We start from the raw sequence: 15,938 nt of genomic DNA, 5'->3' as shown, positions 1-15,938 counted from the left end.
CTTCAGCTCGGATGCAATCAGTTTCATCACCAAAAGACAAGCCGTAATTCGGTTTGTCCAAGACACAATAGCAGCTTCTGTTGATCAACAGAAGCTGAACGCAGACAATGTGGGCAGAGGCAACACAAATGAATCCAAGTTAGTTCATTGGTTTTGTTAGCTACACAAAACCTGCCTAAACATGCCGTTTCGGATTTCGGAGCAAGCCAGCTTGCTCCGCTTCATCGGGCCGTTCACTGTGTTGGCACGACACGGCAACGCTTACACGCTAGACATGCCGTCTAGCATGCGCCTCCATCCGACCTTTAACGTCGGACGGCTGAAGCCATACCTGCAGCACGAGCCATCTAGCTTGGCTGACCCGAAGCCTCGGCAGGAGCCGAGGCAGAAGCGGAAGCCTTGGCCTCGGCGACGAGCAGCCTCTCCTCCAGCGCGCGGACGCTGGAGCAACCCTTCATCTGGGTCCCCAGCTCGACCTGGATGTTCGAGGCGGTCTGCGAGACCGCCGCGACTTGGGCCTTCTGGTTCGCCAGCTCCTGTTTCAGGGCGGCGAACTCGGCGCCCTGGAGACGCTCCACGGCGGTCACCCGGTCGTGGAGAGACGTGTACTGATCAGCCCGGGGCTGATCATACCCGGGGCGTGTTCCCACCCCCGCCACCGCCGATCCGTGACACCCGCGGCTCAGCCAGCTGAATTGTTGAGCGGATCGTTGACCATAGTATCCCGAAAACGAGCCCCTCAAGGGGCTCGTTTTCGTATTCGTTGGAGAGGATTTCCTCCCCATCAAGATACATGGGAGCCGCGGAACGTCTTGCTGGAGGACGTTCCGGAAATGGTGAGGGCGTACGAAAAACAGTACGCGCTGGCGCAGCGGAAGTAGTGTGAGCGCTACGGTCATCGCTAGCACCCGAACCCTCACGTGCTAAGAACTTAGCACGGAGCTCCTTGAGACTCTCGGGCACACGGAACGACGTGTACCCGTTCAGGTCGCGGTCGCTCAAGCGGACCGCGCCTGGGAAGCACTTCGTGCACTGAAAGCCCTCGGGCACAGCGCACGGCACATTTGCCTCCTCAGCAGCAACATGAAGTTGCTCCAGCTTTCCACGCTTCGAGTACGTCTCGAAGCGACCACGCGCTTGCTTAATCCGATCACGGTAAGCACTCGGCTTCTTGTTGAAGTTCTCAACAAAAGCATTCCAACTTTGACAAAGTGCCTGCCACTCGGGCACTTTGCTGCGAGAAGAGGTCTTCTTGCTTTGGAACCATCGGAGCTCATGGAAGAGTCCGATGTAATAATCGCACCTTTGATGTGTCTCCGCATCAAAGTGCAGCTCGGCAGCCACGGCGTCATCTTTGGTGGCGCTGCACACGTATAACGGCACCTCATTCGGAGGTACCGAGTTCCCATACCGGGCCGTGATCTCGGACGCGGACGGCATCCACGAATCGCACGCTGCGCCTGCAGCGCGCGGAGAGTCTTGAGCTTTGGAATCTCGCGCTTGAGTTGCAGCGCGCGGAGTACTGAGAGCCCCATCGGAAGCAAGTGGGGTATCACTCTCAGTTCGCGAACGCTTCGAACTCGAAGCGTCCGATTCGTCCCCTTCACGCGGGCGAATGTTCTTAGCATGAGGGTCGAGCGATTCGCTCGACACTGAGTCTTTGCGCTTTGAGGACGAGTCTTCCTCGTCCTCCATGTCTTCATCGTCGTCGTCGAAGTCGACGACGTCGCCATACTTCGCCTTCTGGCGTTCGAAATAGTCATCGATGGAGATATAACTCTCCACCGACTTCGGAGTCTTCTTTTCTTGAGGCGCGCTCATCGTTGAATGAGCGCGGATTTCTTCTCCAAACGCGGAGAATTGACGAATGGTCAATTCCGAAGATTGACGTGCGGAGACCCCGCGCGTCTAACCTTAAGGGGGGGGGGGGTGTAACGGGGTTACAAGCACGAGTGGCTACAAGCCACTTGTGAATTTAACAGATAGGATATCTGTTAAAAGTTTTAGATACTTCCTCAACTCGGTGTAAGTCACACCAATGGATACATTGAAGTGGGCCACCACAATGAATGGTCCACACCTACCCAAAGATCCTATTGGTAGAAAGCAGCACCTTTCTACCAATTAGAGACGTGTATATTGACGGGGCTCTGCCAGCCAGCCGCTGTCAACCCCTTTCATAGATGATAAACAGTTTTAGCAAATTTAGGAGGAAGATCAATTTACAAACAATACAGTTCTCATTTTACCTAATCTAAGTCACTTGGAGTCTTATCTGATTTAAATTATATTTGTGTATTCCAATATAATTAACTCAAGTAATTACTAAGTAGTTACGCTTCCTCATACACGTAGCGCAACGTGTAAGCAAAAGTAGTGAGTCAAGTTGGACCCACTACAAAGTCTGTCCAAAGCTTCATCGGATAGATGAAACTCTGCCGGCGTCTCGTCCACCGGCAAGTCTTCGTCGGTTTGGTCGGTTTGGACAGGTCGGCCGTCTTCGCTGTCTTCGCCATCAGAGGCTTCATCACGGAGGATGGAATCCCCGTCACCTTCAGCATCATAATCCAGCGAGTGCAGCCAGTCGTCGGCGCCAATGTTGAGATCGTCAGGGCTCGTCGGCTCAAAGAGCCGTTCTCTTCGGAGGGCGTCGAGAAAGATGCGTTCAGAAACTTGCGAATGCGGGGTCAATTCGCTCTCTTCCGGATCTTCCGTGTTGACTTGCTCCGGACTATCCCGAGTAGACCCAGTAGTATCTGGAACAGTGTGTTCTGTAACCACCGCAATACAGTAATCCAGTAGTTTCTGATATGAATTGGCGTCACGCATACCAATAACGTCATCCGATTGCTCCGTAGTCTGCTTTCTGGATTGTACGGACTATCATCGGTAGGCTCCGGAAGAGGATATTCTGAATCATACGCAATACGATATATCCTTATATATCAGGCGGCACACAGTCGTTGTACACGCGTACCTTTATGTGATCTCTTAGAAGCATCCGTCGTCGACGCAGTAGCTCGCCGCTTCGAAGAGGTTCCTCGCTTCTTTTGCGAAGAACCATGGGAAGGCATCGACTTCGCCGTCGCGTTCTCTTCGTCCGCCGCAGCAGCAGGCGTCTCGCTACCGTCGCCAGGCGTCACAGCAGGTTCAGTGGATGTATTGTCACCCACGGTTGCCGCCGAGGCACCAGACGTCTTGACTGCTACGACAGATGTCGCAGCAGGAGCAGCTGGCGTCTGGCAACCTCCAGCGGACGCAGAAGCCGCAGCGGTAGTCAAGGAAGGTGCGGGTAGTGGTGGGGCAAGTGCCAGCCATCCTTGGCGCCTGCAATGACTGAGAAGACTTGTCTCGCCTACAGACATCGATCCATTTAGCCGTATACCTCACCATAAATGAATAAGACTTGCATACTTTCGCAGTAATCCACGCCTTCCGTGCCTCTGAGGTTACCTGCAGGTGGCAGATACCTGTTGTCGTTGCTCAGACCAGTGGACTTCTTGTACTTCCATCCTTTCTTGCTCAGCTAACGCCAAATTTGCTGGAAAGTCTTTTCGACGACGAATATTGCAGTCAGAAGTGATTGCTTTCTCTGGAGGGCTGATTTCAAAATTAAGGGTCCCCGGGCTTCTGGATATATATATCTGTAACCCTACCCCTTTGTAGCAAATCTCATGTCGCGTACACCACAACTGACCTGCTTAAATTAATCCAATACAAATTCCTATATGCGGAGTTTAGATGGCTCCTGGACTGATGTGGACATCGCGGAACAATATCAGCTCTATAAATTAGATTCCGGATAATCCGTAATGCCGTTTAAGCCATCAGTGAATACGATAGACGCTCTGTAGTACACACCTCGTAATAATAGTCAACGTAGACAGGGATCGTGATCTACTCTCCAGTTCGTTCGCCTGCTGGAACTAATGTGTTCAGATTTGCAATTCTCGATAAGCAGGCCAGGTAAGCGTTACTGACCCGCTCTTGTTGCGACATACTCAACATTAGGCTTTTGTAGGCTCGCATCAAATGGTAGTCGACCTCGAAACTTCTGGTTGGGTTTCAATCTGGACGCGCCTGTCAAGAACCAGTCCAAAGCGAACTGGAAGTTTTTCTTCATAAATCTCGCACCCTTCACGTTTGAATGACACCCTACAATGTCTCTCTAGTGAATATCTCAATGCGTTGTAGTCCACGAACTCCACGGCAGCCCGTAGCGCAATAGCTTCACGAATCAGTCGAATCCCGTTAAAAATCGCCCACGGGGTTAGAAAAGCCGCCGGGTTGGTCTGGCACGCGCAAGTGAAGCATCCTGGTCTTCAGTGTAACCTCTCTACCGGTAGAGTCATTAACGCGTCGTACCTCCTCCAACCGACTCATGCACTCCCCAGATGATGCAGTCAGTTGTACAGTAAGAATTTTTCTTGCTTTAAGGCACCAATTGGCCAGAAGGTGTTACCAAGCCTGGGAACCTGCGTTCGCTAGTTTCGCACAGTCCTGCGCCATGCTATCTACGTCTTATCCATGGTTGTTGGCCATGCCAGGGTAAAGTGACAGGAATGAAAACCAAACGTTGTCCAGCATCAATTTCCTTAACAAGTCCACAATTCCATGCGCAGTAGGAGGTTTTTCGAGGTCGAGTCTACTCTCATCGGCTCCAGTATATAAGTGCTTCGTAGCAACCCAGACGCAACACAGACGGCCGTCATCGTTACATTGGACATCTCCCATTCTCTCTGATCCACCGTTTCTGCATTCGAACATCTCCCAACGGTGTCAAGTCTCCGCTGATCAGCGGGTCTTTTTCAGGAATAGCCGCGAAAGCCACCTTGACCCAACCTTCTCCTGGATTCCTCTTCCGTAAATTACCCTCGGCGTTTCCAGGAACTCCTCGGTCGCATGTGCTCGCTGCGCCATCGGACAAGATCCTTCACTTTGTTGGGATATGTGTCTTTTGTATCCCTTTCGTCTGTTTTACCTGCGGTTGTTGGAGGGGTTTGACGAGCCTTAAAAACGTGGTGTCGGCATGCCATACATGCTCGACAAAGTCAGTATTACTGCCGCTGTTTAAAACGACATCGGTCTAACTGAAACGGATGGCAAGGATACTTGTCTACAACGATATACGCTGCATCCGAACAAGCTGCCACGAGCGGAAGAAGGTGTATGTACGTCTGCGTGTTTTTTCTTTATTCCTCAGGAAAACGATCGGAATTAAAATGGTTATGACATACGCCGATGTACGTGCCTTTCTCGTCCTTGATGTTGGAAGTGGTCAGTGGTTTGCCCCATACGCCTGGACCGTTCTCAAATACTCGAAGTACTCCTTCCTAATGGCTTCGTCGATGTCGGTCGGCCGCTGCTGCAGATTGAACACGCCGCTATAAACGTTTTCTGGCATCACCATTAGTTCTTCGTCCCAATACTTGAACTGGGCACGCCGCATGCTCCGGGCAGTTGCGCTAACTCTGCGATCCAATACTCCGCGTTCAATAATGATTGCCAACTGGTGGTTCCCGTACCCTTCCCTCAACACTTGGAACACTGAAATATCGTTTCTTGTGTGCCGTTTGAAATAGGCCAAATAGCGAAGCCCAGCTTCATACGCATCACCTCTCAATGCGCTAAACCCAGCATTGTTGTTCACGAGGTTTAGTCGCTGGAAAATTTCAAGAGGAGAGTTGCTCTCTCCACTAAACCAGAGGCGATTTTGCTCAGCCGCAAGCTTCTCGGCCAAAGCCTTCGTCGTCTTGTCACGAGACCCCATTTCAGCTTGAATCATCCTAGCGACTCCCTCATCACTATAGGCTCGCGTGAGGGTCCCGACCATGGTCTCTTGAGCATGGAACTTCTTATTGTACCTAGAAATGTACTTGGCCAACTTCGGGATCGCTGGGTCGCTCAGGCTATTGTGCACTCGTCCATTTTGGTTCAGCCTCAAGAACACAGCGTCCGTGGTCTCTCCGTTCTTTAGCCAACTTTTCATCTCGTCTGTGCTCCATAACCACTTGGTCAAGCCCTCGTAACCTCTGTCTTCGTCCTCCGGGGTCACAGTCCTTAGCACTCTCTTGGTGGGAGCGCCGTACTGGGCATCAGCGCGTAGATGAGGTATACCGACACCTGGAACATTGGGCGTGACCATGTTGGCGGTACCAGCCGCTTGGCCAATGACGCTTGAGAGGACGACGGTGGCAGCTAGTAACAAGGCGCCACGATAATGCATCGTGATGGCGGACTTCTTGCGGACGGACTTGTGGGCTGGACGGACAAATGCGTTGTGGCGTCGCCTTATCTGAGGTGAGTATGGTTGGTCACCAGTCCCGACCGGATTACAGTACTACCATGGAGTAGTAATATCTACTCACCTCAGGTCAATGGTCAGGTACATGCTACCCCTTAACAGAGTACCCTGTGATATATGTTTGGGATTTTGTTGAATTAATACAGTTTATCAATCAGAAATTGCCTCATGATTCAATACCTGTGTAATCACTTCGGCATCTATCCGTACCCTAAACCACGCGAGGAGTGCTACGCGTAATACAGCACTGCACATCGGTAAAAATTCCCTCCTTATGGCGCATCACGGGAAGGTGACAGTGGTAAAAGCCGTGGGCTTTCTTGGGAAATGCATACATCGTACAGCGTACATTCGCTGTCGTGTGCTGTACAGTGCGCGGCAAGATTATACATGCACAGTAGGACCATCCCCCCCGGAGACCGACCTGCTATACGCTGAGGGCCCGTCTTATATCTCCCAGCAAGAGCGGGATGGGATGCAGGACGACCTTGGCCCTGGACGGTCCTAAGGACTGTCCGGTTGCTAAAGACGATACAGTCATTGGCTGCCAGTAGCCGGAATTAAGAAGAGGAAGAAGCCTGGGTTTGCGTTGCTGAAAACCCATTAGATGCATGTTATCGAATGCCAGCCTCTGCTTTCGTGCGACTGGAGGTTTCGCTCGTCCAATTGCTGCTGCGATCGCCTCACGCTTGTCTAGACCGCCTGTGATAACGCCCTGCAGTGACACTGAGGTACCTGGCTGGCGTCTCGATGCATATGACATTCGACGCATTGCGGGTGGAAGCAAGACATTTTTCTACTGTATCGCGTTGTGTGGTTCGTCGTCACGTATATTGTGTATCATGCGTCCCGTCCCACACGGACAAGAAGGGATGTCGTCCCAAATGCGCCCTGCTTCGACCCGCATCCCGCGAGATATAAGACTGAGCCTAACACTCGCGTTTTTGCGCTTTATCGAGTCGTATGCAAGGTCGACACAATTCAGGACCACCCCACCCCATTTCAGAATCCAATATTAACAACAAAAAAAACGTACAAGACGATATTACCATAAATTCATACTGGGCATGTTTACCAAGTCCAACTTGCTGAGAGCTGCCTGGCCGCTTGTTAGTGCGGGGATACCTTGCCGATGTTGGGTTGTTAGATGACGTGGCGTTGGCGGCTTCGACGGCGTGCGCACCGGTGGCAGCGAAGGCAACGAGAGCAGTCAGCAGGAGCTGCTCGGTGGAGAAAGGAGAGGACTGAGCGCTTGACACCATGGTGGGGAAATGGGAATGAGGACTGAAACGAGTCAAGTTGTCGCCACGGGGCGCACGTAGAGTTCTCATGAACTGGGGCCCTTTAAAACGCGTAGGACTACGTGGTGGTGGACGTCTCTTTACAGTTACGCAGGTATACTATCGTGGTTTTATTTTTTCGCCATCCGTTTGTCGGGCGATTGGATGAATCGCCCGATTGGATGATTGGATGAACCAATCACCCCACGAATCACTTGCAGGTTCGTTTCTGCACAGAATCATCTCAGATGATGCATCTCTACTAAAAAATGAATAAAGCTTGAAATGTGGCGCGAGGCAATTGAGCAAATGTCTTAGTTTGTATTGGAGCGATCCACGGAACTGTGCAACCTCGCCAAACTTAGCCAGAAATGACAGTTCGAAGTTTTTTCTGGTACAGTACTTTTGTCTGACCCTTTGCTGAGCCTGTCCGTTTTCATTTCTCTTTTGAAATGTGTCTTGCTAACAAATCGACTAAAAATAAAAGTCGAAGTACAACATTGCACGTAAATTATAGTGCAATTGGGATAATAAAATTGATAATACCAACGCAAGAAAGGCCCAACCCCACGACAAAAACGTAATACATTCTGTATACTACGCCATAATCGTGGGAAAGATCGTACATGTACAGCTGAATGCTGGGTATTGTGCGTTGCGAAATGATACACATGGGGATGTGCATCCAGACTTGAGGGGCTATTAACAAAGGTAGATTGGTATCACCGTGATACCAAGGTCCAATTGTGCAAGAAACAGGCGAATATCACCGTGCAACCGATCTTGAAAATGAAATTCAATGGTTCTCCCTCGCACATTTCTACTTCGTTGGGCTCGCGCTCGCTGAAGCGTGGACCTGGGTAGCGATGCCGAGTCAGTTGGGCAGACGCTCTTTGGTGGTGATAGTGACTTCGTCGACGAGCGCTTTGGCGACTGCGCTTGGGAAGACAAACTCTCTGCCTGGAGTGACGGCGATTCGAAAGAAGAGTTCATGGGCAGCCCTGCCCGGGCACCGTGAAATGATGAAGGTACTGGGATCTGCATCGAGGCAATTGAACGACAAAAATCCGATTTTGCCTCCGTGATACTGTGAACCTCGCAAAATATCACGAGGTTTATGATATGAACATCCCTTCTGATGCAACATCGCGACACCACATGCCTGGCTCTGTCAGCTGCGATTATGCTGATACCAAAATCTACCAAATTATCTATATTAAGTACGACCCTGAGGCGATATTTCCTGTAACACAACTACACCAGAACTGTATGATACCGTGCTATCCTCGACATGACCACCGCTAGCTTTCAATACCATGTGGTTTCTGTTAGTGATTATGCGAAATATATACAGTGTGGATACAAGAAAGATTACCGTCGGTATAATCACTCTTACAGTGTCTACGTTCACCGTCTTGCGATTTACTTGATTTGTGTAAGTAAGCAATCTTGGGGGTGGCCTACTCTTAGCACGTGCCTGACTCATCACCAATAGTCTCCTGAATAATGACCTTCTCCCGCGTTGCAGGCACCCTGAGCGAACTAAGAGACCACCTACAGTTCCACTTTCTGGGGGCTAAGGAATTACCAGCCGATAAGGCCCCAGGGCGGAACTACAGGCCTCAAAGTTCGGGAACTCCTCGACAGTGGATTGATAGTAGTAAAATGGGATTTTGGGCGACCACTGCCCTTTTTAAACGGAGCACGTAGCCACTCTCTAATTCACAAAAGTACCCTAAACCACGCAGTCATATGGAGGAATAGCACTGTACTGTACTGCAGTTTACGAAATGTATTGTTCAGCTCTAAATTGTTACGGTCCACTAATCTTACTGCCTATCGGTGATCAAAAAATGCGTTTTTAACCCTTTCGCGGTAAATGGGTACAAATGAGCTCTTTAGGATTTAGGAGATTTTCTGAAATACGGTAGGGTGTACCCCCTCTTGAAGGGCGCTTCCCGTGCATTTTACTCGAGTTCAAGCTAGCAAGGTACCGCTACCATCTTTATTCAACAACTGAAAAATGGTCGTGAGAGTAATCATCATATAATCATTTTCTAGTTCTTCTTCTTCCATACTCCTCTTGCAGCCGCTGTATCCCTCTTGGCTGAGCCCGGCCTTTCATTACGACAGCTCCTGAATCCGTTCCTTCGGTGAAATGGTAGAATACTGATATATCGACTGGTCCAGTAGCATATTTTCAACTGGCGGATATTATTAATACGGCTGCAGCCACAAAGTCCACGAGAGATATCGTTTTGGAGTCATGCCGCATTAGACCCGTCGATTTAGTTGTGATTACGTAGCACGTCGACACGCGCGTAAACGTATCGTTTTCGCTGGCTGTTGCATGTCGTAGAGATTTATCAGGACATACCCCTTCTCCAGGAAATACCGAATTCCCTATCTAATCGCATGCACCATGGTTTCATGTTGTAAATGGAATTTTTCGTGGTCCGGTTGATGGAGTTCGAGCGGTTCGATTTACGCGCGCCATACGATAACGATTCGTTCTTCCTCCACGTACCAACATAGAGTCTGCTCGTCGTAGAACGTCGCGGTTGCATTGGTTCTGGTGCCCCGCAGTTCTAGCCTAAACTTCTCTGTGATAGTGTCATTGTCGCTAACGTTTTGACCCTTGTAGTTATGCCATCGGCGCCATCATGCCGTTTGATGAGGTGGACGATGCGTGGTGATTCACTTGCATGCCATTCACGCTGTCTCCCAGTTCACGCGTCGAAAACGACGGACCCAAAGACGGTCTCGATCTCGCGATAGGAGGCAAACACCAGCTACATGTAGAAGCAGGTCTCGGAATCAGAAAATAAATAGTTGGGCATGTAAAATAACTGAAATAATATATTTACTCATTCAGTGTCGTCTTTCATTTTCTTCCCTTTTTCATTCATTCTTTCAGCTGTTTGCTCCAGCTGTTCAAAACATTGTTCAAGTGTTCAACTGTTCAAAACGGCCACATGAATGAATGAAATATTCAGCTGTCAAATCAGCTGTTCAATTAAAACGGTCACATGAAATACGTAAGCAGAAAGAAAAGTACAATTCAGAACAGAATGCCAACGCTCAGAAATATTGTCCTAACGAACTGTGTCTACCCCTGGGCGCACCCGCTCGGGCGAGCAGTAATCATGATAAAAACATCGTGTATTGGCGTACATGCGGTAAACAACGCAAAATAGGTTGCTTGATGGCACAGTACCTGTAGTCACATTTGTACAGAATGGCATAAGCAATCAATCGGATGTCAATAGAGTACAACATGCATCTACACGATTCCAAAATTCCAATCCTGCTACTGCTATAGATGTGCCATGTAATGTAACACTAAAATAGTTGGAGGTGTCGGATGCCGCGCTCGAGCAAGACCGACGTCGCTTGGAGCTTGCCGAAATGGAACTTACCCAGGTCCCATCCTAAGAATGATCCTTCCCGTACCTTACCAACTGGCAAGGTGCCGAGGGTGTACAGTACAACCGACTCTCTTCTGCTCGTGGCCACACTGCCACCGGAGACCATTTCAGTTTCAATCCTCCTCCGTACTGCACACCATGAACCTGCACTCGCTGCTTTTCATCACCGTTACCGCCGCTACGCTCAGCGTTGTCGTAGCCGGCCCTATCGACCACGATAAAGTGCAGCCATTTGCACAGCCTGTACCCACCACTATATCCGAGAAGGCCGCCGTCAAGTTCAAACCGAGTCTCCAAATCGTCGACGGGTGCCATTCATATCCTGCTGTCAATGCCGCGGGGGAGACGAGTGGGAGTCTGAAGGGAACCGGAAAACTCGATGGAGACTGCAAGGGGTCAGGTCTAGGCTCGCAAGTGTACGGTCGAGCTGTTTGGTTCAAGGATCTCTGGGCCATCATGTATGCTTGGTACTTCCCCAAGGACGTCTACTACGGGGTCTGGTCCAAGAAAGGCTATCGACACAAGTGGGTAAGCGCCGTTGTGTGGCTTGACAACACTGCTGTCGAGACGCCGAAGATTTTCGCCGTGTCGACTTCAGACCCAGATGGGGGATATCGTATTCTGAAGAACACTCCACCAACGTGCGGTCGCCGGTCGTGCAATCCATCGTTCATTAACTACATCAACAGCAGCAGTGTCATGCTCGCATACGGATTGGACTACTACTACGACGATAGCTCGATAACTACGACTACAGAAAGGAGCAAAGGCGAGCTTCAGGATCTCATCATGTGGGAACAAATGACTGAAGAGGCACGCAACGCTTTGAGCGGAACAAATTTCGGGGAAAAGGCCAAGGTCGCTTTCATCGACGCGAACTTAAACAGAAGCCTCGAGGCGGCTCGTCCGCTCCTTTAACTCTAAAAGGAAGAATGTTTCTACGTAGCTAGCCCGACATCGCACGACGCCGAAAGGAAACCGCCAAGTTAAAGCGAATCATCAGACAAATCGTCAAGTATCGCGCCAATGCCGGTTGTTTCGTCACCTTACAGAATGCTCAGTGTAACGCGATGCAAGTCACTGACAGAGTATTGTAGAAAGCTCCAGATTATCAACGCAGAGCTAATGTACCTGCAAATGTCTTGTGGCTCCGTCGCACAATAGCGCTGCATGTTCTGTTGTACGCCACGTCTGTGGGAACAGAACTACCCTGGCCGACAAATAAAGCAAACGTTTATTATTTGGGAAAATTATGAATTACGTCCGTAGTTTTGAACTAATTCGAGAATACGTCCGTCAGGCGTATTTAAAGGGAGAGTACACTAATAAGTACCGTTAAATTATTGTCAGCCGTAACAGTAAGGTAGCCTGCAGCCACGGAACACTTTGACCAGAGGGGAACCTAGAGTACATTCGATTTTATACCAGTGCGATTGTATTGATGTGTTGGTCCGTCACATTGCTACCAGTACATATTGCAGCGGTGCCATTGTATGGCCTTGAAAAAGTAGAAGTGAATAGATTGAGTGTTAGCGGTGCCCGGGGGGCTTACAGCTCCCCAAAACGGATGCTTCTTGCTAGTCGTTGTAGTTTCGCAACCGCTGCAACCCACAAGGCGCCTCCCACGGTGCCTTGGGCGGTTGCAGCTACACGTCGCGTGTAACGATATTGTATACAAGGCACATACTACAAAAGCCATACTCTGAAGGAGGGCACTCCGCAACCGCGGGCTTCCTTCTCCTGCCATGGATACGTTTTCACCATTGTCGCTGTCATAAGTGTCGATGAACCGATGGTAAGGGCTTTGTCGATAGACTTTTACTGGGATCGTATACGGACCGGGTCGGGGATTGGGTCGCGCATCAAAACTGTTAATGTGATGATCGGGCTTGTGCGAAGCTGTTTTGCACGGCTCCAGCACAAGCACGGGCGTACCTGCATATTCACAGGGTGCCGTGCCGTCCGGAAGCTGTTACTATCTATTCGTAGACGGCAGTTGCACATAGCTTGCCGGCTGTTAACGGAAATAATAGCATACATTGCAGTGCCTAACTTAGGATAACTACAGGCATCGCAACCTCGTGAGGAACGGTTGCTGTTTGCGCTTCGGCATCGACCTTCTGGCAACAACAACCTCAAGCAGCCCGGCAACGTCGCGCGACCTGACTGGCTCCCCTAGAGGTGTGCGTAGATCATGACACGGCAGACAATCGAGGAGCTAGGCACCAATATATCTCAGCCGGCTGCGTCGGTGCCGTGAACGACGTGAAAGGCTCAAAGATGTCCAGGTGAGACGCGCGTGTACCACAACGGAATTCGGTACAGCAAGGGCTGGGACTCGATGGTGAAGATCACGTCTCGGTGCAGCGTATACCGAAGCGCACGGTGCAACGTTCTCCTTCACGTGTACGCCACCGGTAGATGTAAAGCGACTGGGAAACACACATGCCTACCTACTCAAGTCCCAGAAGCCGATACAAATGACGTGACAAAATAAATGAAGCAAATGGTGGATACGCTGGTTATTATGGACTTCGCGGTGCCTTGTTATCAAATCGGGGATGCGGTTAGCAATATTTTGTATCCTCAGGACGACGTTATCCGGAAGGGGCTTAGTGACGACCAGGTAAAAAATCGAGTCTATCAAATTCGACGCAAGCACTACGGATCGCACCTACTAGGTTTAATTAGGGTTCCACCGCTTTCTGTGGTGGTGGGCAAGCCATTAAGCGCCTTCAAGTTTCACCAGTCTCGACCCAGCGACGATCAGTAACAGGATGAAATCTTGTTAGTGTGTAGTGGGTCTAACTTGACTCACTACTTTTGCTTACACGTCGCGCTACGTGTATGAGGAAGCGTAACTACTTAGTAATTACTTGAGTTAATTATATTGGAATACACAAATATAATTTAAATCAGATAAGACTCCAAGTGACTTAGATTAGGTAAAATGAGAACTGTATTGTTTGTAAATTGATCTTCCTCCTAAATTTGCTAAAACTGTTTATCATCTATGAAAGGGGTTGACAGCGGCTGGCTGGCAGAGCCCCGCCAATATACACGTCTCTAATTGGTAGAAAGGTGCTGCTTTCTACCAATAGGATCTTTGGGTAGGTGTGGACCATTCATTGTGGTGGCCCACTTCAATGTATCCATTGGTGTGACTTACACCGAGTTGAGGAAGTATCTAAAACTTTTAACAGATATCCTATCTGTTAAATTCACAAGTGGCTTGTAGCCACTCGTGCTTGTAACCCCGTTACACCATCCCCCCCCTTAAGGTTAGACGCGCGGGGTCTCCGCACGTCAATCTTCGGAATTGACCATTCGTCAATTCTCCGCGTTTGGAGAAGAAATCCGCGCTCATTCAACGATGAGCGCGCCTCAAGAAAAGAAGACTCCGAAGTCGGTGGAGAGTTATATCTCCATCGATGACTACTTCGAACGCCAGAAGGCGAAGTATGGCGACGTCGTCGACTTCGACGACGACGATGAAGACATGGAGGACGAGGAGGACTCTTCCTCAAAGCGCAAGGACTCAGTGTCGAGCGAATCGCTCGACCCTCATGCTAAGAACATTCGCCCGCGTGAAGGGGACGAATCGGACGCTTCGAGTTCGAAGCATTCGCGAACTGAGAGTGATACCCCACTCGCTTCCGATGGGGCTCTCAGTACTCCGCACGCTGCAACTGCAGCGCGGGATTTCAAAGCTCAAGGCTCTCCGCGCGCTGCAGACGCAGCGTGCGATTCGTGGATGCCGTCCGCGTCCGAGATCACGGCCCGGTATGGGAACTCGGTACCTCCGAATGAGGTGCCGTTATACGTGTGCAGCGCCACCAAAGATGACGCCGTGGCTGCCGAGCTGCACTTTGATGCGGAGACACATCAAAGGTGCGATTATTACATCGGACTCTTCCATGAGCTCCGATGGTTCCAAAGCAAGAAGACCTCTTCTCGCAGCAAAGTGCCCGAGTGGCAGGCACTTTGTCAAAGTTGGAATGCTTTTGTTGAGAACTTCAACAAGAAGCCGAGTGCTTACCGTGATCGGATTAAGCAAGCGCGTGGTCGCTTCGAGACGTACTCGAAGCGTGGAAAGCTGGAGCAACTTCATGTTGCTGCTGAGGAGGCAAATGTGCCGTGCGCTGTGCCCGAGGGCTTTCAGTGCACGAAGTGCTTCCCAGGCGCGGTCCGCTTGAGCGACCGCGATCTGAACGGGTACACGTCGTTCCGTGTGCCCGAGAGTCTCAAGGAGCTCCGTGCTAAGTTCTTAGCACGTGAGGGTTCGGGTGCTAGCGATGACCGTAGCGCTCACACTACTTCCGCTGCGCCAGCGCGTACTGTTTTTCGTACGCCCTCACCATTTCCGGAACGTCCTCCAGCAAGACGTTCCGCGGCTCCCATGTATCTTGATGGGGAGGAAATCCTCTCCAACGAATACGAAAACGAACCCTCAAGGGGCTCGTTTTCGGGATACTATGGTCAACGATCCGCTCAACAATTCAGCTGGTTGAGCCGCGGGTGTCACGGATCGGCGGTGGCGGGGGTGGGAACGCGCCCCGGGTATGATCAGCCCCGGGCTGATCAGTACACGTCTCTCCACGACCGGGTGACCGCCGTGGAGCGTCTCCAGGGCGCCGAGTTCGCCGCCCTGAAACAGGAGCTGGCGAACCAGAAGGCCCAAGTCGCGGCGGTCTCGCAGACCGCCTCGAACATCCAGGTCGAGCTGGAGACCCAGATGAAGGGGTTGCTCCAGCGCGTCCGCGCGCTGGAGGAGAGGCTGCTCGTCGCCGAGGCCAAGGCTTCCGCTTCTGCCTCGACTCCTGCCGAGGCTTCGGGTCAGCCGAGCTAGATGGCTCGTGCTGCAGGTATGGCTTCAGCCGTCCGACGTTAAAGGTCGGATGGAGGCGCATGCTAGACGGCATGTCT

At 50.7% G+C, this 15,938-nt stretch overlaps 2 protein-coding genes across 2 annotated transcripts; one reads left to right on the top strand and one right to left on the bottom strand.

The window, feature by feature from the left end:
* Positions 1-5,278: 5,278 nt before the first annotated feature.
* On the bottom strand, positions 5,279-6,145 carry IUM83_19704 (Eukaryotic translation initiation factor 3 subunit K; the record flags this gene model as incomplete). Its single annotated transcript, XM_067944766.1, has 1 exon — positions 5,279-6,145. The coding sequence occupies one exon, from the start codon at positions 6,143-6,145 to the stop codon at positions 5,279-5,281; it is 867 nt and encodes a 288-aa protein (XP_067785522.1).
* A 5,005-nt stretch (positions 6,146-11,150) lies between these two features.
* Positions 11,151-11,930, top strand: IUM83_19703 (necrosis inducing-like protein NPP1 type; the record flags this gene model as incomplete). Its single annotated transcript, XM_067944765.1, has 1 exon — positions 11,151-11,930. One exon carries the CDS (start codon positions 11,151-11,153, stop codon positions 11,928-11,930), a length of 780 nt encoding a protein of 259 aa, XP_067785523.1.
* Between the last annotated feature and the right edge of the window lie 4,008 nt (positions 11,931-15,938).

The sequence above is a fragment of the Phytophthora cinnamomi genome (genome assembly GCF_018691715.1).
Source record: "Phytophthora cinnamomi strain GKB4 chromosome Unknown Contig78, whole genome shotgun sequence".
Lineage (NCBI taxonomy): Eukaryota > Oomycota > Peronosporomycetes > Peronosporales > Peronosporaceae > Phytophthora > Phytophthora cinnamomi.
Note: the sequence above shows the minus strand (reverse complement) of the source record. Positions and strands in the feature narration are given on the sequence as shown.